The sequence below is a fragment of the Anomalospiza imberbis genome, unplaced genomic scaffold (assembly GCF_031753505.1).
Source record: "Anomalospiza imberbis isolate Cuckoo-Finch-1a 21T00152 unplaced genomic scaffold, ASM3175350v1 scaffold_145, whole genome shotgun sequence".
Lineage (NCBI taxonomy): Eukaryota > Metazoa > Chordata > Aves > Passeriformes > Viduidae > Anomalospiza > Anomalospiza imberbis.
In genome coordinates this window covers 1-22,496 of record NW_027099780.1, presented here as the reverse complement: position 1 = coordinate 22,496, position 22,496 = coordinate 1, and the positions used below count along the sequence as shown (strand labels likewise).

General features: G+C 65.3%; 1 protein-coding gene across 1 annotated transcript in view; it reads left to right on the top strand.

Annotated features, from left to right (window-relative positions):
- The window catches only part of LOC137466159 (ryanodine receptor 1-like), a gene marked incomplete at its 3' end in the record, with an annotated part of 73,758 nt that extends 51,268 nt beyond the window's left edge, over window positions 1-22,490 (top strand). Inside the window, 22 exon segments of the mRNA XM_068178014.1 lie at window positions 158-398; window positions 1,754-1,841; window positions 1,950-2,042; window positions 4,251-4,265; window positions 5,325-5,495; window positions 5,771-5,830; window positions 8,179-8,313; window positions 8,547-8,659; window positions 9,534-9,630; window positions 10,496-10,602; window positions 12,855-12,906; window positions 13,717-13,797; window positions 14,067-14,166; window positions 15,128-15,207; window positions 16,528-16,604; window positions 17,032-17,105; window positions 18,240-18,257; window positions 20,253-20,333; window positions 20,544-20,632; window positions 20,734-20,862; window positions 22,245-22,349; window positions 22,429-22,490. Of these exon segments, the coding sequence (XP_068034115.1) occupies window positions 158-398; window positions 1,754-1,841; window positions 1,950-2,042; window positions 4,251-4,265; window positions 5,325-5,495; window positions 5,771-5,830; window positions 8,179-8,313; window positions 8,547-8,659; window positions 9,534-9,630; window positions 10,496-10,602; window positions 12,855-12,906; window positions 13,717-13,797; window positions 14,067-14,166; window positions 15,128-15,207; window positions 16,528-16,604; window positions 17,032-17,105; window positions 18,240-18,257; window positions 20,253-20,333; window positions 20,544-20,632; window positions 20,734-20,862; window positions 22,245-22,349; window positions 22,429-22,490 (2,068 nt within the window).
- Window positions 22,491-22,496: the final 6 nt, after the last annotated feature.

The window sequence follows — 22,496 nt, the reverse complement described above, 5'->3', positions numbered from 1 at the left end:
CCAGGGTTCACAGTGGCCACAGTTGCCCGCAGTGTTTGCCCAGCCCATCATGAGCAAGGCGTGGCCGGAGCTGGCCCAGGGTGGTCCCAGTGGTGTTTTGGTGGCCCTGGGCCGTTTTGGTGGTCCCGGGGCTCACAGTGGCCACGGTTGCCCACAGTGTTCGCCCAGCCCATCGTGAGCAAGGCGCGGCCGGAGCTGCTGCGCTCGCACTTCATCCCCACGCTGGGGCGGCTGCGGAAGCGCGCGGGGAAGGTGGTGGCCGAGGAGGAGCAGCTGCGGCTCGAGGGCAAGGCTGAGGGCGAGGACGCGGAGCTGCTGATCCGCGACGAGTTCTCCGTGCTCTGCCGCGACCTCTACGCGCTCTACCCGCTGCTCATCCGCTACGTGGACAACAGCCGGTCAGGGCCGGGGGGCTGGGGACACGGCCAGGGGGCTGGGGACACGGCCGGGGGGCTGGGGACATGGCCAGGGGGCTGGGGACACGGCCAGGGGACTGGGGACACGGCCGGGGGGCTGTGAGGACATGGCCGGGGGACTGGGGACACGGCCAGGGGGCTGTGGGGACACGGCCAGGGGGCTGGGGACACGGCCAGGGGGCTGTGGGGACACGGCCAGGGGGCTGGGGACACGGCCAGGGGGCTGTGGGGACACGGCCAGGGGGCTGGGGACACGGCCAGGGTGCTGGGGACATGGCCGGGGGGCTGGGGACACGGCCGGGGGGCTGTGGGGACACGGCCAGGGGGCTGGGGACACAGCCAGGGGGCTGGGGACATGGCCAGGGGGCTGGGGACACGGCCAGGGTGCTGGGGACATGGCCGGGGGGCTGGGGACATGGCCGGGGGGCTGGGGACATGGCCGGGGGGCTGTGGGGACACGGCCAGGGTGCTGGGGACACGGCCGGGGGGCTGGGGACACGGCCGGGGGGCTGTGGGGCACGGCCGGGGGGCTGGGGACACGGCCGGGGGGGCTGGGGACACGGCCGGGGGGCTGTGGGGACACGGCCAGGGGGCTGGGGACACGGCCGGGGGGCTGGGGACACGGCCAGGGGGGCTGGGGACACGGCCGGGGGGCTGTGGACATGGCCAGGGGGCTGTGGGGACACGGCCAGGGGGCTGTGGGGACACGGCCAGGGGGTTGGGGACACGGCTGGGGGGCTAGGGACACGGCCAGGGGGGCTGGGGACATGGCCAGGGGGCTGTGGGGACACGGCCAGGGGGCTGTGGGGACACGGCCAGGGGGTTGGGGACATGGCCAGGGGGTTGGGGACACGGCTGGGGGGCTAGGGACACGGCCAGGGGGGCTGGGGACATGGCCAGGGGGGCTGTGGACACGGCCGGGGGGCTGGGGACACGGCCGGGGGGCTGTGGGGACACGGCCAGGGGGGCTAGGGACACGGCCGGGGGGCTGTGGGGACATGGCCGGGGGGGCTGGGGACATGGCCAGGGGGCTGGGGACACGGCCGGGGGGCTGGGGACACCACCGGGGTGAGCCAGCTGTGGTGGCCTTGGGGACATGGCCATGGTGGCTTTGGGGACACCACCGGGGTGAGCCAACCGTGGTGGCCTTGGGAACCCAACCCCGGGGACCAAACCGGTGTTTGGTCATTAATGGTGGTTTGGTCATCATTAATGGTGGCCATGGGGACCCAATGATGGTGGCCATGGGGGTGGTGACCCTGCTGGCCAACAGCGGTGGCCCGCTGACGGCGACCCCCCCCGTGGCGACCCCCCTGTGACCCCTGGTGTCCCCGCAGGGCCAAGTGGCTGACGGAGCCCAACGAGGACGCGGAGGAGCTGTTCCGCATGGTGGGCGAGGTCTTCATCTACTGGTCCAAGTCTCACGTGAGTGGGGGTCCCGGGGGGCCTTTGGGGGTCCCGGGGGGCCTTTGGGGGTTCCAGGGGGCCTGTGGGGGGGTCCCTGACCCCCTGTCCGTGTCCCCCCTCCCCCAGAACTTCAAGCGTGAGGAGCAGAACTTCGTGGTGCAGAACGAGATCAACAACATGTCCTTCCTGACGGCCGACAGCAAGAGCAAGATGGCCAAGGTGGGCTGGGGGGACCCCAAACGGCCCCTCCCCCACCAGGACCCCCTGCGCCCCCAGCCCGCCCGACCCCCCCCTGGGCTCCACCCCACCCGGAGCCCTGAAACCGCCCCAAACCCACTTGGGACCCCAAATTCACCCCAAACCCACCTCTAACTCCTAATTCACCCCAAAACTCACCTCAAACCCATAATTCACCCCAAAATCCCACCTGCGACCCCGAATTCACCCCAAAACCTACCTCAAACTCCCAGATCACCCCAAAATCCCACCTGGGACCCCAAATTCACCCCAAAACCCACCTCAAACCCCAAATTCACCCCAAAATCCCACCTGGGACCCCAAATTCACCCCAAAACCTACCTCAAACTCCCAGTTCACCCCAAAATCCCACCTGGGACCCCAAATTCACCCCAAAACCCACCTCAAACCCATAATTCACCCCAAAACCCACCTCAAACCCACAATTCACCCCAAAATCCCACCTGGGGCCCCAAATTCACCCCAAACCCACCTCTAACTCCTAATTCACCCCAAAATCCCACCTGGGACCCCAAATTCACCCTAAAATCCCACCTGGGACCCCAAATTCACCCCAAAACCCACCTCTAACTCCTAATTCACCCCAAAACTCACCTCAAACCCACAATTCACCCCAAAATCCCACCTGCGACCCCAAATTCACCCCAAACCCACCTCTAACTCCTAATTCACCCCAAAATCCCACCTGGGACCCCAAATTCACCCTAAAATCCCACCTGGGACCCCAAATTCACCCCAAAACCCACCTCTAACTCCTAATTCACCCCAAAATTCCACCTGGGACCTGAATTCACCACTGTCCCAGTGTCCCCAACAGTGTCCCCAGTGCTGTCCCAGTGTCCCTAACGGTGTCCCCGTGTCCCTAACGGTGTCCCGGTGTCCCCAGTGGTGTCCCAGTGTCCCCAGTGCTGTCCCAGTGTCCCTAACGGTGTCCCGGTGTCCCTAACGGTGTCCCCATGTCCCTAACGGTGTCCCCGTGTCCCCAGAGGTGTCCCGGTGTCCCTAACGGTGTCCCCGTGTCCCTAACGGTGTCCCGGTGTCCCCAGTGGTGTCCCAGTGTCCCCAGTGCTGTCCCAGTGTCCCTAACAGTGTCCCCGTGTCCCTAACGGTGTCCCAGTGTCCCCAGTGGTGTCCCGGTGTCCCTAACGGTGTCCCGGTGTCCCTAACGGTGTCCCCGTGTCCCCAGAGGTGTCCCGGTGTCCCTAACGGTGTCCCCATGTCCCTAACGGTGTCCCCGTGTCCCCAGAGGTGTCCCGGTGTCCCCAGTGATGTCCCAGTGTCCCTAACGGTGTCCCCATGTCCCTAATGGTGTCCCCGTGTCCCCAGAGGTGTCCCCATGTCCCTAACGGTGTCCCCATGTCCCCAGAGGTGTCCTGGTGTCCCTAACGGTGTCCCCGTGTCCCCAGAGGTGTCCTGGTGTCCCTAACGGTGTCCCCGTGTCCCCAGTGGTGTCCCGGTGTCCCCAGTGCTGTCCCAGTGTCCCTAACGGTGTCCCCATGTCCCTAACGGTGTCCCCGTGTCCCCAGTGATGTACCAGTGTCCCTAACGGTGTCCCCGTGTCCCTAACGGTGTCCCCGTGTCCCCAGAGGTGTCCCGGTGTCCCTAACGGTGTCCCCGTGTCCCTAACGGTGTCCCCGTGTCCCCAGTGGTGTCCCGGTGTCCCCAGTGCTGTCCCAGTGTCCCTAACGGTGTCCCCATGTCCCTAACGGTGTCCCCGTGTCCCCAGTGATGTACCAGTGTCCCTAACGGTGTCCCCGTGTCCCTAACGGTGTCCCCGTGTCCCCAGAGGTGTCCCGGTGTCCCTAACGGTGTCCCCGTGTCCCTAACGGTGTCCCGGTGTCCCCAGTGGTGTCCCGGTGTCCCTAACGGTGTCCCGGTGTCCCCAGTGGTGTCCCCATGTCCCTAACGGTGTCCCCATGTCCCCAGAGGTGTCCTGGTGTCCCTAACGGTGTCCCCGTGTCCCCAGAGGTGTCCCGGTGTCCCTAACGGTGTCCCGGTGTCCCCAGTGGTGTCCCGGTGTCCCTAATGGTGTCCCAGTGTCCCCAGAGGTGTCCCGGTGTCCCTAACGGTGTCCCCGTGTCCCCAGAGGTGTCCCGGTGTCCCTAACGGTGTCCCAGTGTCCCTAACTCTCTCTCTTCTCTCCCCCTCGGCTGCGGGTGCTGCTCCCAGTCTGGAGATGGACAGGTTAGCGGGGAGGGGGCTGGGGGGGACAGGGGTCCCCCAGGACCCCTCGGTGGGGTCACCACAGTTGGGACCCCCCAAAACTCCCGCAGGGTCCTGTCCTGTGGGGTCACCACGCTTGGGACCCCCAAAATTCCCACAGGGTCCTGTCCTGTGGGGTCACCACGCTTGGGACCCCCAAAATTCCTGCAGGGTCCTGTCCTGTGGGGTCACCACGCTTGGGACCCCCAAAATTCCTGCAGGGTCCTGTCCTGTGGGGTCACCACGCTTGGGACCCCCAAAATTCCTGCAGGGTCCTGTCCTGTGGGGTCACCACGCTTGGGACCCCCAAAATTCCTGCAGGGTCCTGTCCTGTGGGGTCAGCACGCTTGGGACCCCCAAAATTCCCGCAGGGTCCTGTCCTGTGGGGTCACCACACTTGGGACCCCCAAAATTCCTGCAGGGTCCTGACAGAGACCCTGTTCTGGGTGTCACCACGCTTGGGACCCCCCAGGACCCCTCTGTGGGGTGACCTTGGCTGGGACCCCCCTGTCCTTATGGGGTTATTCCTGTCCCTGTGGTTTTGGGGTCCCCGCTGACCCCGTGTCCCCATCCGTGTCCCTGCAGGGCGGTGGCTCGGAGCAGGAGCCGCCACCGAGGTTTTGGGGTCCCTGCTGACCACGTGTCCCCATCCGTGTCCCTGCAGGGCGGTGGCTCGGAGCAGGAGCTGCCACCGAGGTTTTGGGGTCCCCGCTGACCCCGTGCCCCATCTGTGTCCCCATCCGTGTCCCTGCAGGGCGGTGGCTCAGAGCAGGAGCTGCCACCGAGGTTTCGGGGTCCCCGCTGACCCCGTGTCCCCATCCGTGTCCCTGCAGGGCGGTGGCTCGGAGCAGGAGCTGCCACCGAGGTTTTGGGGTCCCTGCAGGGCGGTGGCTCGGAGCAGGAGCTGCCACCGAGGTTTTGGGGTCCCCGCTGACCCCGTGTCCCCATCCGTGTCCCTGCAGGGCGGTGGCTCGGAGCAGGAGCTGCCACCGAGGTTTTGGGGTCCCCGCTGACCCCGTGTCCCCATCCGTGTCCCTGCAGGGCGGTGGCTCGGAGCAGGAGCGCTCCAAGAAGCGGCGCCGCGGGGACAGGTACTCGGTGCACACCTCGCTCATCGTGGCCACGCTCAAGAAGATGTTGCCCATCGGCCTCAACATGTGCTCGCCCGCCGACCAGGAGCTGATCGCGCTGGCCAAGGGCCGCTACGCCCTGGTGGGTGCCGGGGACACCTGGGGACACCTGGGAGTCACCTGGGACCCCCCAGAAACGCCCCTGGGACCCACAGATGTCCCCTGGGTTTAGTTTAGGGACAAACCCCTGGGGCTGGGGACATGGCGCTGGCCAAGGGTGGCCACTGCACCCTGGTGGGTGGCTGGGGACACCACGGGGACAAGCCCAGGGTTTGGGGACACCCCCCATGGTTTTGGGGACACCCCCAAGGGTTTGGGGACCCCCGCTGAGGTGTCCCCTGTGTCCCCCCCCTGCAGAAGGACACGGACGAGGAGGTTCGGGAGTTCCTGCACAACAACCTGCACCTGCAGGACAAGGTGAGCTGGCACGGCCCCCGTGTCACTGTGTCACTGTGTCCCTGTGCCACCGTGTCCCCTGTGTCACTGTGTCCCTGTGTCACTGTGTCCTCAGTGTCACCTGTGTCCCCAGGAGCCCCCTGTGCCCCCCAGTGTCCCCAGTCAATGTCCCCAGGTGGAGAACACGGGCTCGGCGCGCTGGCAGATGGCCCTGGTGCTGTCCCCAATGTCCCCAGTGTCCCCAATCAATGTCCCCAGGTGGAGAACACGGGCTCGGCGCGCTGGCAGATGGCCCTGGTGCTGTCCCCAGTGTCCCCAGTGTCCCCAATCAATGTCCCCAGGTGGAGAACACGGGCTCGGCGCGCTGGCAGATGGCCCTGGTGCTGTCCCCAGTGTCCCCAATGTCCCCAATCAATGTCCCCAGGTGGAGAACACGGGCTCGGCGCGCTGGCAGATGGCCCTGGTGCTGTCCCCAGTGTCCCCAATGTCCCCAATCAATGTCCCCAGGTGGAGAACACGGGCTCGGCGCGCTGGCAGATGGCCCTGGTGCTGTCCCCAGTGTCCCCAGTGTCCCCAATGTCCCCAATCAATGTCCCCAGGTGGAGAACACGGGCTCGGCGCGCTGGCAGATGGCCCTGGTGCTGTCCCCAATGTCCCCAATGTCCCCAATCAATGTCCCCAGGTGGAGAACACGGGCTCGGCGCGCTGGCAGATGGCCCTGGTGCTGTCCTCAATGTCCCCAATGTCCCCAGTCAATGTCCCCAGGTGGAGAACACGGGCTCGGCGCGCTGGCAGATGGCCCTGGTGCTGTCCCCAATGTCCCCAGTGTCCCCAATCAATGTCCCCAGGTGGAGAACACGGGCTCGGCGCGCTGGCAGATGGCCCTGGTGCTGTCCCCAGTGTCCCCAGTGTCCCCAATCAATGTCCCCAGGTGGAGAACACGGGCTCGGCGCGCTGGCAGATGGCCCTGGTGCTGTCCCCAGTGTCCCCAATGTCCCCAATCAATGTCCCCAGGTGGAGAACACGGGCTCGGCGCGCTGGCAGATGGCCCTGGTGCTGTCCCCAATGTCCCCAATGTCCCCAATCAATGTCCCCAGGTGGAGAACACGGGCTCGGCGCGCTGGCAGATGGCCCTGGTGCTGTCCCCAGTGTCCCCAGTGTCCCCAATCAATGTCCCCAGGTGGAGAACACGGGCTCGGCGCGCTGGCAGATGGCCCTGGTGCTGTCCCCAGTGTCCCCAATGTCCCCAATCAATGTCCCCAGGTGGAGAACACGGGCTCGGCGCGCTGGCAGATGGCCCTGGTGCTGTCCCCAGTGTCCCCAGTGTCCCCAATGTCCCCAATCAATGTCCCCAGGTGGAGAACACGGGCTCGGCGCGCTGGCAGATGGCCCTGGTGCTGTCCCCAATGTCCCCAATGTCCCCAATCAATGTCCCCAGGTGGAGAACACGGGCTCGGCGCGCTGGCAGATGGCCCTGGTGCTGTCCCCAGTGTCCCCAGTGTCCCCAATCAATGTCCCCAGGTGGAGAACACGGGCTCGGCGCGCTGGCAGATGGCCCTGGTGCTGTCCCCAGTGTCCCCAGTGTCCCCAATGTCCCCAATCAATGTCCCCAGGTGGAGAACACGGGCTCGGCGCGCTGGCAGATGGCCCTGGTGCTGTCCCCAATGTCCCCAATGTCCCCAATCAATGTCCCCAGGTGGAGAACACGGGCTCGGCGCGCTGGCAGATGGCCCTGGTGCTGTCCCCAGTGTCCCCAGTGTCCCCAATCAATGTCCCCAGGTGGAGAACACGGGCTCGGCGCGCTGGCAGATGGCCCTGGTGCTGTCCCCAGTGTCCCCAGTGTCCCCAATGTCCCCAATCAATGTCCCCAGGTGGAGAACACGGGCTCGGCGCGCTGGCAGATGGCCCTGGTGCTGTCCCCAATGTCCCCAATGTCCCCAATCAATGTCCCCAGGTGGAGAACACGGGCTCGGCGCGCTGGCAGATGGCCCTGGTGCTGTCCCCAGTGTCCCCAGTGTCCCCAATCAATGTCCCCAGGTGGAGAACACGGGCTCGGCGCGCTGGCAGATGGCCCTGGTGCTGTCCCCAGTGTCCCCAATGTCCCCAATCAATGTCCCCAGGTGGAGAACACGGGCTCGGCGCGCTGGCAGATGGCCCTGGTGCTGTCCCCAATGTCCCCAATGTCCCCAATCAATGTCCCCAGGTGGAGAACACGGGCTCGGCGCGCTGGCAGATGGCCCTGGTGCTGTCCCCAGTGTCCCCAGTGTCCCCAATCAATGTCCCCAGGTGGAGAACACGGGCTCGGCGCGCTGGCAGATGGCCCTGGTGCTGTCCCCAATGTCCCCAATGTCCCCAATCAATGTCCCCAGGTGGAGAACACGGGCTCGGCGCGCTGGCAGATGGCCCTGGTGCGCCAGGCGGGCCGGGACGAGGACCCCGACAGCCCCGAGCAGGTCGTGCGCAGGGTGCAGGAGGTGTCGGCCGTGCTCTACCACCTGGAGCAGGTGTGGGGCCGGGGGGGCTCAGGGGGGTTTGGGGACCCCAGGTGACCCCAGGTGAGCCCAGGTGACCCCCCCCCCACAGACAGAGCACCCCTGCAAGTCCAAGGTGACCGTGTGGCACAAGCTTTGGGTGCTCTGCGCCCTTTTGGGTGCTTTGGGGGTGCTTTGGGGGGTCCCAGTGGGTTTAGGGGTGCCCAGGTGACCCCAGGTGACCCCAGGTGACCCCCCCCCCACAGACGGAGCACCCCTACAAGTCCAAGAAGGCCGTGTGGCACAAGCTCCTGTCCAAGCAGCGCCGCCGCGCCGTCGTCGCCTGCTTCCGCATGACCCCCCTGTACAACCTGCCCAGGTGGGCACTGGGGGGGCACTGGGGGGGCACTGGGAGTGGGGGTGGGCACGCTGAGGCCCCCTCAGGGGAACTGGGAATGTCCTTGGAGGTGTTTCAGCCCTGCTGGGTGACACCTGGGACCCCTTGGGTGACACCTGGGAACTCTGGGTGACACCTGGTTCCTCTTGGGTGGCACCTAGCACCCCCTGGGTGACACCTAGCACCCCCTGGGTGGCACCTGGTTCCCCTTGGGTGACACCTGGGATGCCCTGGGTGACACCTGGGACCCCCTGGGTGGCACCTGGGACCCTCTGGGTGACACCTGGGACCCCCTGGGTGGCACCTGGGACCCCCTGGGTGACACCTGGGATGCCCTGGGTGGCACCTGGGACCCCCTGGGTGACACCTGGTTCCCCTTGGGTGGCACCTGGGACCCCCTGGGTGACACCTGGGACCCCCTGGGTGGCACCTGGGACCCCCTGGGTGGCACCTGGGACCCTCTGGGTGACACCTGGGAGCCCTGGGTGGCACCTGGGACCCCCTGGGTGACACCTGGGATGCCCTGGGTGGCACCTGGGACCCCCTGGGTGACACCTGGTTCCCCTTGGGTGGCACCTGGGACCCCCTGGGTGACACCTGGGACCCCCTGGGTGGCACCTGGGACCCCCTGGGTGGCACCTGGGACCCCCTGGGTGGCACCTGGGACCCTCTGGGTGACACCTGGGAGCCCTGGGTGGCACCTAGCACTTCCTAGGTGACACCTAGCACCCCCTGGGTGGCACCTGGTTCCCCCTGGGTGGCACCTAGGACCCCCTGGGTGGCACCTGGGAGCCCCGGGGCAGGGGCAGGCCCCCAGGTGAGGCCAGGTGTGCGCAGGTGACACGGGTGTCCCCAGGCACCGGGCCTGTAACATGTTCCTGGAGTCCTACCGGCTCTCGTGGCTGGCCCGGGAGCAGCCGCCCTTCGAGGACCGCATGATCGACGACCTCTCGGTGACAGCCGGGGCTGGGGACACCCGGGCTTTGGGGACACCCGGGCTTGGGGACATCCCAGGGGCTTTGGGGACATCCCAGGGGCTTTGGGGACATCCCAGGGGGTTGGGGACATCCTTCAGGGGTTGGGGACATCCCAGGGGGTTTGAGGACATCCTTCGGGGGTTGGGAACATCCCAGGGGGTTGGGGACATCCCAGGGGCTTTGGGGACATCCCAGGGGGTTGGGAACATCCCAGGGGGTTGGGGACATCCCAGGGGCTTTGGGGACATCCCAGGGGGTTGGGGACATCCCAGGGGCTTTGAGGACATCCTTCGGGGGTTGGGGACATCCCAGGGGCTTTGGGGACATCCCAGGGGCTTTGGGGACATCCCAGGGGGTTGGGGACATCCCAGGGGGTTTGAGGACATCCTTCGGGGGTTGGGGACATCCCAGGGGGTTGGGAACATCCTTCAGGGGTTGGGGACATCCCAGGGGGTTTGAGGACATCCTTCGGGGGTTGGGGACATCCCAGGGGGTTGGGGACATCCCAGGGGCTTTGGGGACATCCCAGGGGGTTTGGGGACATCCCAGGGGCTTTGGGGGCATCCCAGGGGCTTTGGGGACATCCCAGGGGGTTTGGGGACATCCCAGGGGCTTTGGGGGCATCCCAGGGGCTTTGGGGACATCCCAGGGTGTTTGGGGACATCCTTCGGGGGTTGGGGACATGCTTCGGGGGTTGGGGACATCCTGAGACCCCCCTGACCCAGGGTTTGGGGACATCCATCGGGGTTTGGGGACATCTTTAGGGGGTTTGGGGACACCCCCGGGGGTTTGGGGACCCCCGAGCCGCCCCTGACGCGGGGTTTGGGGTTTCTGGGGCCAGAAGTCGGGGCGGGAGGAGGAGGAGGAGGAGGAAGAGGCGGAGGCGCGGCCGGACCCGCTGCACCAGCTGATCCTGCACTTCAGCCGCACCGCCCTGACCGAGCAGAGGTGACCCCAGTTCCCTGTGGGGACCCCAAAACCCTGAGGGACCCCAAATACCTGCAGGGACCCCAAACCCCTGAGGGGACCCCAAATCACCCAGGGACCCCAATTCCCTGAGGGGACCCCAAACCCCTGAGGGGACCCCAAACCCCTGAGGGACCCCAAATACCTGCAGGGACCCCAAACACCTGCGGGGACCCCAAACCCCTGAGGGACCCCAAATCCATCAGGGACCCCAAATCCCTGAGGGGACCCAAAATCCCTGCAGGGACCCCACACCCCTGAGGGACTCCAAACCCCTGCAGGGACCCCAAATCACCCAGGGACCCCAAACCCCTGAGGGGACCCCAAATCACCCAGGGACCCCAATTCCCTGTGGAGACCCCAAACCCCTGAGGGACCCCAAATCCATCAGGGACCTCACACCCCTGAGGGGACCCCAAACCCCTGAGGGGACCCCAAATCCATCAGGGACCCCAAACACCTGAGGGACCCCAAATACCTGAGGGGACCCCAAATCACCCAGGGACCCCAAATCCCTGAGGGGACCCAAAATCCCTGCAGGGACCCCACACCCCTGAGGGACCCCAAATACCTGCAGGGACCCCAAACCCCTGAGGGTACCCCAAATCCATCAGGGACCCCAAACCCCTGAGGGGACCCAAATACCTGCAGGGACCCCAAATCCATCAGGGATCCCAAACCCCTGAGGGGACCCCAAATACCCGCAGGGACCCCAAATCCATCAGGGATCCCAAACCTCTGAGGGGACCCAAATACCTGCAGGGACCCCACACCCCTGAGGGACCCCAAATCCCTGCAGGGACCCCAAACCCCTGAGGGAACCCCAAACTCCAGAGGGGACCCCAAATCCATCAGGGACCCCACACCCCTGAGGGACTCCAAACCCCTGAGGGACCCCAAATCCCTGCAGGGACCCCAAACCCCTGAGGGGACCCCAAACCCCTGAGGAGACCCCAAATCCCTGAGGGGACCCTAAATTCCTTTGGGAATCCCAAATCCCACCGGGGCTGGGATTCAGAAACCCCAAATCCCACTGGGAGGGACCCCAAATCCCACCCTTGGGGGTGACCCAAACCCCACAGAGAGATCCCAAAACACATCAGGAGGAACCCCAAAACCCCAAATTCCACTGGGAGAGACCCCAGATCCCCAAATCCTATTGGGAGAGACCCCAAATCCCACCGTGGGCACCCCAAAACCCCACAGGGGACACCCCAAATCCCACCGTGGGCACCCCAAAACCCCACAGGGGACACCCCAAATCCCACCGTGGGCACCCCAAAACCCCACAGGGGACACCCCAAATCCCACCGTGGGCACCCCAAAACCCCACAGGGGAGACCCCAAATCCCACCGTGGGCACCCCAAAACCCCACAGGGGACACCCCAAATCCCACCGTGGGCACCCCAAAACCCCACAGGGGACACCCCAAATCCCACCGTGGGCACCCCAAAACCCCACAGGGGACACCCCAACTCCCACCGCGGGCACCCCAAAACCCCACAGGGGACACCCCAAATCCCACCGCGGGCACCCCAAAACCCCACAGGGGACACCCCAAATCCCACCGTGGGCACCCCAAAACCCCACAAGGGAGACCCCAAATCCCACCGCGGGCACCCCAAAACCCCACAGGGGACACCCCAAATCCCACCGTGGGCACCCCAAAACCCCACAGGGGACACCCCAAATCCTACCGCGGGCACCCCAAAACCCCACAGGGGAGACCCCAAATCCCACCGTGGGCACCCCAAAACCCCACAGGGGACACCCCAAATCCTACCGCGGGCACCCCAAAACCCCACAAGGGAGACCCCAAATCCCACCGTGGGCACCCCAAAACCCCACAGGGGAGACCCCAAATCCCACCGTGGGCACCCCAAAACCCCACAGGGGAGACCCCAAATCCCACCGTGGGCACCCCAAAACCCCACAGGGGAGACCCCAAATCCCACCGTGGGCACCCCAAAACCCCACAGGGGAGACCCCAAATCCCACCGTGGGCACCCCAAAACCCCACAGGGGAGACCCCAAATCCCACCGTGGGCACCCCAAAACCCCACAGGGGAGACCCCAAATCCCACCACGGGCACCCCAAAACCCGGGGTGGCACCTGAGGCCGGGGGCAGCTCCAACCCCCCGGGCTCACCTGGGGCCACCTGGGTCCCCTTTTTGGGGGGTCCGGGCTGTCCCCCCTGTCCCCAACCCGTGTCCCCCTCCCCACACCCCGCAGCCACCTGGAGCAGGATCACCTGTACATGGCCTACGCCGGGATCATGGCCAAGGTGGGGCACCCCAAAACCGGGGCACCCCAAAACCGGGGACTCCCCAAAATCGGGGGCACCCCGAGGGCTGAGGGCTCGGGGGTCCCCGAGGTCATTTTGGGGGTGGAGGGGCTGGGATTGGGGTGGGGTCCACAGGGATTTCGGGGGGAACCCGAGATGGGGGGGGATCCCAAAGATTGGGGGGGGTCCCCAAAGTTTGTGGGGGTTCCCAGAGGGTGAGGGAGTTTGGGGTCCCCAAAGATTGGGGGGGGGGGTCCCAGGGGGATTTGGAAGTCCCCAGGGATTTTGGGGGGGGGTCACAGGGATTTTGGGGGGGTTTCAGGGATGGGGGAGGGGCTTTGGTGGTCCCCAGGGATTTTGGGGGTTCCCCAGGAATTTTGGGGGGTCACAGGGATTCTGGGGGGGGTTTCAGGGATGGGGGAGGGGCTTTGGTGGTCCCCAGGGATTTTGGGGGTTCCCCAGGGATTTTGGGGGGTCACAGGGATTCTGGGGGGGGTTTCAGGGATGGGAGAGGGGCTTTGGTGGTCCCCAGGGATTTTGGTGGTCCCCAGGGATTTTGGGGGTTCCCCAGGGATTTTGGGGGGTCACAGGGATTCTGGGGGGGTTTCAGGGATGGGGGAGGGGCTTTGGTGGTCCCCAGGGATTTTGGGGGTTCCCCAGGGATTTTGGGGGGGGGTCACAGGGATTTTGGGGGGGTTTCAGGGATGGGGGAGGGGCTTTGGTGGTCCCCAGGGATTTTGGGGGGGGTCACAGGGATTCTGGGGGGGGGGTTCCTAATTTGAGGACCACCACCCCCCCCCATTGCCCCAGAGCTGCCACACAGAGGAAGGGGAAGAGGAAGAGAAGGAGGAAGAGGAGAAGGAAGAGGAAGAGGCCGAGGATTCATTTGAGGTGGGGGGGGGGGACCCCAAAAACCCCTGACCCCCCGTGACCCCCCCGACCCCCTCGGTGACCCCTGTGACCCCCTGACCCCCCTGACCCCTGTGACCCCCGTGACCCCCCTGTGACCTCTGTGACCCCAGGAGGAGATGGAGAAGCAGAAGCTGCTGTGACCCCCCTGACCCCTGTGACCCCCCCGACCCCCAATGACCCCCCTGACCCCTGTGACCCCCAATGACCCCTGTGACCCCCCCGTGACCCCCTGACCCCTGTGACCCCAGGAGAAGGAGATGGAGAAGCAGAAGCTGCTGTCGCAGCAGGCCCGGCTGCACACGCGGGGGGCGGCCGAGATGGTGCTGCAGATGATCAGCGCCTGCAAGGGTGAGTGACCATGAGTGACCACTGAGTGACCACTGAGTGACCACTGAGTGACCATGAGTGACCACTGAGTGACCACTGAGTGACCACTGAGTGACCATGAGTGACCACTGAGTGACCGCTGAGTGACCACTGAGTGACCACTGAGCGACCACTGAGAGAGCCCTGAGTGACCACTGAGAGAGCCCTGAGTGACCGCTGAGTGACCACTGAGTGACCACTGAGAGAGCCCTGAGTGACCACTGAGAGAGCCCTGAGTGACCGCTGAGTGACCACTGAGTGACCACTGAGTGACCGCTGAGTGACCACTGAGTGACCACTGAGAGAGCCCTGAGTGACTGCTGAGTGACCACTGAGTGACCGCTGAGTGACCACTGAGTGACCACTGAGAGAGCCCTGAGTGACCGCTGAGTGACCACTGAGTGACCACTGAGAGAGCCCTGAGTGACCACTGAGTGACCACTGAGTGACCCCTGAGTGAGCGCTGAGTGACCCCTGAGTGACCGCTGAGTGACCACTGAGAGAGCCCTGAGTGACCACTGAGTGACCGCTGAGTGACCGCTGAGACGGCCCTGAGAGAGCCCTGAGTGACCACTGAGTGACCACTGAGTGACCCCTGAGTGACCATGAGTGACCACTGAGTGACCACTGAGTGACCGCTGAGTGACCGCTGAGAGAACCCTGAGTGACCACTGAGTGACCGCTGAGAAAGCCCTGAGTGACCATGAGTGACCGCTGAGTGACCGCTGAGTGACCACTGAGTGACCACTGAGAGAGCCCTGAGTGACCGCTGAGTGAGCCCTGAGTGACCCCAAGTGACCCCTCAGTGACCCCGGTGTGACCCCAAGTGACCCCTCAGTGACCCCGGTGTGACCCTGGGTGACCCTGTGGTGACCGCTGAGTGACCAATGAGTGACCCTGCGGTGACCCCGTGGTGACCCCGGGTGCCCCCACCTGTCCCCAGGTGAGCGGGGGGCCATGGTCTCCTCCACCCTCAAGTTGGGCATCTCCATCCTCAACGGGGGCAACGCGGACGTGCAGCAGGTGCGTGAGCCCACCTGGCCCACCTGGCCCACCTGGCCCCAGTGTCCCCACCTGTCCCTCATGTCCTGACCTGTCCTCACCTGTCCTCACCTGTCACACCTGTCCCCAGTGTCCCCAGTGTCCCCACCTGTCCCTCATGTCCTCACCTGTCCTCACCTGGCCCACCTGTCCCCAGTGTCCCCAGTGTCCCCACCTGTCCCTCATGTCCTCACCTGTCCTCACCTGTCACACCTGTCCCCAGTGTCCCCAGTGTCCCCACCTGTCCCTAATGTCCCCACCTGTCCCTAATGTCCCCACCTGTCCCTCATGTCCTCACCTGTCCCTCATGTCCTCACCTGTCCTCACCTGGCCCACCTGGCCCCAGTGTCCCCAGTGTCCCCAGTGTCCCCACCTGTCCCTCATGTCCTGACCTGTCCTCACCTGGCCCACCTGTCCCCAGTGTCCCCAGTGTCCCCACCTGTCCCTCATGTTCTCACCTGTCCTCACCTGGCCCACCTGGCCCCAGTGTCCCCAGTGTCCCCACCTGTCCCCAGTGTCCCCACCTGTCCCTCATGTCCTCACCTGTCCTCACCTGTCACACCTGTCCCCAGTGTCCCCAGTGTCCCCACCTGTCCCTAATGTCCCCACCTGTCCCTCATGTCCTCACCTGTCCTCACCTGTCCCACCTGTCCCCAGTGTCCCCACCTGTCCTCACCTGTCCCTTGTCCTCACCTGTCCCCATTGTCCTCACCCGTCTCACCTATCTCACGTGTCTCACCTGTCCTCACTGTCCCACCTGTCTCAGCTTTCCCCAGTGTCCTCACCTGTCCCACCTGTGTCTCACCTGTCTCACCTGTGTCTCACCTGTCCCACCTGTCTCACCTATGTCTCACCTGTCCCTCACCTGTCCCACCTGTCTCACTTGTCCCTCACCTGTCTCACCTGTCTCACCTGTGTCTCACCTGTCCCACCTGTGTCTCACCTGTCTCACCTGTCCAATCTGTCTCACCTGTGTCTCACCTGTCTCACCTGTCCAATCTGTCTCACCTGTGTCTCACCTGTCTTTCACCTGTCTCACCTGTCCCACCTGTGTCTCACCTGTGTCTCACCTGTCCCACCTGTGTCTCACCTGTGTCTCACCTGTCCCACCTGTCCCTCACCTGTCTCACCTGTCCCACCTGTGTCTCACCTGTGTCTCACCTGTCTCACCTGTGTCTCACCTGTCCCACCTGTCCCTCACCTGTCTCACCTGTCCCACCTGTGTCTCACCTGTGTCTCACCTGTCCCACCTGTGTCTCACCTGTGTCTCACCTGTCCCACCTGTCCCACCTGTCCCCACAGAAGATGCTGGAGTACCTCAAGTCCAAGCGCGAGGTCGGATTCTTCCAGAGCGTGCAGGCGCTGATGCAAACCTGCAGGTACGGGAGGGGGACCCGCGGGAACTGGGGACCCCCGCGGGAAAACTGGGGTCACTCCGGGAAATTTGGGGTCACTCCGGGAAATTTGGGGTCATTCTGGGGAAACTGGGGTCCCCCCGTGAGAAATGGGGGCACTCCGGGGTAATTGGGGTCGACCCAGGGGAATTGGGGTCACTCCGAGGAAATTGGGGTCACCTGGCAGGAATTGGGGGCACTCCGGCAAAATCGGGGTCACCCCGGGGAATTGGAGTCACCTCGCAGGAATTGGGGTCATTCTGGGGAAATTGGGGACCCCCCCGGGGCTATTGGGGTCCCCCCCGCGGGAATTGGGGTCCCCCCCGGGGCTGTTGGGGTCCCCCAGAGCAGGCAGGACCCCCGGGCGGTGCTGTCCCGGTTTTGGGGTGCCCCTGACCCCCCGCTCCCGCAGCGTCCTGGACCTGAACGCCTTCGAGCGGCAGAACAAGGCCGAGGGGCTGGGCATGGTCACCGAGGAGGGCACGAGTGAGTGGGGGACCCCCGGGACCCCCCCGGGACCCCCCCCGGGACCCCCGGAGGGGCGGGGCAGGCTGGGAATGAGGGGGGGTCCCCCCGCTCTGCACCCCAAAACCCCCGCGCTGCTCCGCCCCAAGACCCTGCTGAGAGTGTGGCTCCCTGACCCTAAAACCCCCCAAAATCTAATGCCCCCCCCACCCCCAATGCCCCCCAATTCCTCCCCTAAAACCCCCCAAAATCTAATGCCCCCCCACCCCTAATGCCCCCCAATTCCTCCCCTAAAACCCCCCAAAATCTAATGCCCCCCCCACCCCTAATGCCCCCCAATTCCTACCCTAAAACCCCCAAAATCTAATGCCCCCCCACCCCTAATGCCCCCCAATTCCTACCCTAAAACCCCCCAAAATCTAATGCCCCCCCCACCCCTAATGCCCCCCAATTCCTACCCCAAACCCCCCAAAATCTAATGCCCCCTGCATCCTCAATTCCCCCCAATTCCTACCCTAAAACCCCCCAAAATCTAATGCCCCCCCACCCCTAATGCCCCTCAATTCCTCCCCTAAAACCCCCCAAAATCTAATGCCCCCCCCACCCCTAATGCCCCCCAATTCCTACCCTAAAACCCCCCAAAATCTAATGCCCCCCCCACCCCTAATGCCCCCCAATTCCTCCCCTAAAACCCCCCAAAATCTAATGCCCCCCCCACCCCTAATGCCCCCCAATTCCTACCCTAAAACCCCCCAAAATCTAATGCCCCCTGCATCCTCAATTCCCCCCAATTCCTACCCCAAACCCCCCAAAATCTAATGCCCCCCCACCCCTAATGCCCCCCAATTCCTCCCCTAAAACCCCCAAACCGCAAATGCCCCCCCCCACCCCAATTATCCCACTGGATCCCAAATTTCCCCCCTGGATCCCCTAAATCCCCCCTGGATCCCTAAATCCCCCAAACCCTTATTCCCCCCACCCCAATTTCCCCCTGGATCCCAAATTCCCCCCACCCACCTAATTCCCCCCACCCCAAATCTTTCCCTGGACCCCCAATTCCCCCCCTGGACCCCCAAATTCCCCCTGGAGCCCCCCAAAATCCCCGTCCCCCCCCCCCGCTCACTGTCTCTTCTCTCCCCCCGGCTCCGCTGGCAGTCATCAGCCGGGAGAACGGTAAATACGGGGTGGGAACAGGGGGGCTATAGGGCCACGGGGGCTATAGGGCCACGGGGGCTTCAGGAGGGCTATGGGGCAGCTTATAGGCCTGGGGGGGGCTATGGGGCTGTAAGGGGGCTGTAAGGGGGCTGTGGGGGATTTGGGGCTGGGGGCTATAGGGGATTATCTGGGCTGTGGGGGATATAGGGCTGGGGGCTATGGGGCATTATCGGGGGCTGTGGGGCTGGGGGCTATAGGGGATTATCGGGGTCTGTGGGGGATTTGGGGCTGGGGCTATAGGGCACTATTTGGGGCTATAGGGCATTATTGGGGGCTATGGGGGATTTGGGGCTGGGGGCTATGGGGCATTATCGGGGTCATGGGGGATTTGGGGCTGGGGGCTATGGGGCATTATCGGGGCCATGGGGGATTTGGGGCTGGGGGCTATGGGGCATTATCGGGGCCATGGGGGATTTGGGGCTGGGGGCTATAGGGGACTATTTGGGGGCCATGGGGGATTTGGGGCTGGGGGCTATAGGGGACTATTTGGGGGCCATGGGGGATTTGGGGCTGGGGGCTATGGGGCATTATCGGGGCCATGGGGGATTTGGGGCTGGGGGCTATGGGGGATTTGGGGCTGGGGGCTATGGGGCATTATCGGGGCCATGGGGGATTTGGGGCTGGGGGCTATGGGGGATTTGGGGCTGGGGGCTATGGGGCATTATCGGGGCCATGGGGCACTTGGGGGGCTGCAGGGCTGGGGGGTCTCCAGGTGGTCTCAGGGCTGTAGGGGGGTCAGGGCTGGGGTCCCCGAAGGCTCCACGGGGCTGGGGGGCGCAGGAGGAGGGTGGCCTGTCACCGTGTCCCTGCTTGTCCCCTGCGTGTCCCCTCCCTGCTAACCCCCCGCCACCCCGATGTCCCCACTGTCACCCTGCTTGTCCCCGTGCCACCCCCATGTCCCCTATGCTGTCCCCGTGCCACCCTGCTTGTCCCCGTGCCACCCTGCTTGTCCCCGTGCCACCCCCATGTCCCCTATGCTGTCCCCGTGCCACCCTGCTTGTCCCCGTGCCACCCCCATGTCCCCTATGCTGTCCCCGTGCCACCCTGCTTGTCCCCGTGCCACCCCCATGTCCCCTATGCTGTCCCCGTGCCACCCTGCTTGTCCCCGTGCCACCCCCATGTCCCCTATGCTGTCCCCGTGCCACCCCAGCATGTCTCCGTGCCACTCTCTGGTGTCCCCGTGCCATCTCAGGGTGTCCCTGTGCCACCCTCTGGTGTCCCCATGCCACCCTGGAGTGTCCTGGTGCCGCCTCAGATTGTCCCCGTGCCACCTCGGATTGTCCCCGTGCCACCCTGGGGTGTCCCTGTGCCACTCTCTGGTGTCCCTGTGCCACCCTGGGGTGTCCCTGTGCCACCTCGGATTGTCCCCGTGCCACTCTCTGGTGTCCCCTGTGCCACTCTCTGGTGTCCCCGTGCCACCTTGGATTGTCCCCGTGCCACTCTCTGGTGTCCCCGTGCCACTCTCTGGTGTCCCTGTGCCATCTCGAGGTGTCCCTGTCACGCCAGGGTGTCCCCGTGCCACTCTGTGGTGTCCCCTTGCCACTCTCTGGTGTTCCTGTGCCACCTCGGATTGTCCCCGTGCCACTCTCTGGTGTCCCCTTGACACTCTCTGGTGTCACTGTGCCACCCTGGGGTGTCCCTGTGCCACCTCGGATTGTCCCCGTGCCACTCTCTGGTGTCCCCGTGCCACCTTGGATTGTCCCCGTGCCACTCTCTGGTGTCCCCGTGCCACTCTCTGGTGTCCCCGTGCCACCTCGGATTGTCCCCGTGCCACTCTCTGGTGTCCCCGTGCCACTCTCTGGTGTCCCCTTGCCACTCTCTGGTGTTCCCGTGCCACCTCGGATTGTCCCCGTGCCACTCTCTGGTGTCCCCGTGCCACTGGGGCGTGTCCCCGTGCCACCCGCGACCCCCGGTGACCCCGCTGTCCCCGTGTCCCCCCCCGTGTCCCCCCAGGGGAGAAGGTGATGTCGGACGATGAATTCACCCAGGACCTGTTCCGGCTGCTGCAGCTGCTCTGCGAGGGCCACAACAACGGTGGGGACACCTGGGGACACCTGGGGACACCTGGGGACACCTGGGCACACGGCTCGGGGGGCTCTGCGTGGGGAGGACAGAGCCCGGGGGTCCCTGGGGCAGGAGGGGCTGGGAAGAGGGCGGTGACTCGGGGAGGGGGGGACACGGGGGGACACGAGGGGGGACCCAGGTGACAGCGAGGTGACCCCCGGGGTGTCCCTGTCCCCCCAGACTTCCAGAACTACCTGCGGACGCAGACGGGGAACACGACCACCATCAACATCATCATCTGCACCGTGGATTACCTGCTGCGCCTGCAGGTGACACGCGCCTGTCCCCAGGGTCCCCAGGAGCCACCAGTGACTCCTCCCGGCCCCGTGTCCCTGTGTCCCCGTCCCCTCACTGTCCCCAATGTCCCCAGGAGTCCATCAGTGACTTCTACTGGTACTACTCGGGCAAGGACGTCATCGACGAGCAGGGCAAGAGGAACTTCTCCAAGGCCATGGCCGTGGCCAAGCAGGTGTTCAACAGCCTCACCGAGTACATCCAGGTGGGACCCCCTGGACACACCTGGGACCCCCCCTAAACCCACCTGGGACCCCCTGGACACACCTGGGACCCCCCAAACCCACCTGGGACCCCTCAAACCCACCTGAGACCCCCCCAAACCCACCTGGGACCCCCTGGACACACCTGGGACCCCCCCCTAAACCCACCTGGGACCCCCTGGACACACCTGGGACCCCCCAAACCCACCTGGGACCCCTCAAACCCACCTGAGACCCCCCCAAACCCACCTGGGACCCCCTGGACACACCTGGGACCCCCCCTAAACCCACCTGGGACCCCCTGGACACACATGGGACCCCCCAAACCCACCTGGGACCCCCTGGACACACCTGGGACCCCCCAAACCCACCTGAGACCCCGCAAACCCACCTGAGACCCCCCCAAACCCACCTGGGACCCCTCAAACCCACCTGAGACCCCCCCCAAACCCACCTGGGACCACCTGGACACACCTGGGACCCCCCAAACCCACCTGGGACCCCTCAAACCCACCTGAGACCCCCCCAAACCCACCTGGGACCCCCTGGACACACCTGGGACCCCCCAAACCCACCTGGGACCCCTCAAACCCACCTGAGACCCCCCCAAACCCACCTGGGACCCCCTGGACACACCTGGGACCCCCCAAACCCACCTGAGACCCCGCAAACCCACCTGGGACCCTTCAAACCCACCTGAGACCCCCCCAAACCCACCTGGGACCCTTCAAACCCACCTGAGACCCCCCCAAACCCACCTGGGACCCCTCAAACCCACCTGAGACCCCCCCAAACCCACCTGGGACCACCTGGACACACCTGAGACCCCCCCCAAACCAACCTGGGACGCCCCAAACTGCCCTGAGACCCCCTGAGCCACCCTTGCACCCCTCCAAACCTCCCCATGGAGGTGGCCTAACAGCCTCAGCGAGTACATCCAGGTGAGTGCGGGCAGGTGGGACCCCCAAACCCACCTGGAAACCCCCTAGACACGCCTGGGACCCCCCAAACCCACCTGAGACCCACCTTGTACCCCTCCAAACCTCCCCATGGAGGTGGCCCAACAGCCTCACTGAGTACATCCAGGTGAGTGTGGGCAAGTGGGACCCCCTGGACACACCTGGGACCCCCCCAAACCCACCTGGGACCCCTGGACACACCTGGGACCCCCCCAAACCCACCTGGGACCCCCCCCCAAACTGCTCCGAGACCCCCCAAATCCCCCATGGCCGTGGCCAAGCAGGTGTTCAACAGCCTCACCGAGTACATCCAGGTGGGACCCCCTGGACACACCTGGAACCCCCAAACCCCCACAAAGCTCCCCAGTGCTCCCAGTGCCCCGGGCGCTCTCGGGGGTCCCTCCCAGTGTCCCGGTGTCCCCCAGGGCCCCTGTACCGGGAACCAGCAGAGCCTGGCCCACAGCCGCCTCTGGGACGCCGTCGTCGGCTTCCTGCACGTCTTCGCCCACATGATGAAGAAGCTGGCTCAGGTGGGCACTGGGAGCACCGGGAGGGCACTGGTTGGGCACTGGGAGTTCCTGGGAGGTAACTGGGAGCTCTGGTGCGCAGGACTCGTCCCAGCTTGGGCTGCTGAAGGAGCTGCTGGACCTGCAGAAGGACATGGTGGTGATGCTGCT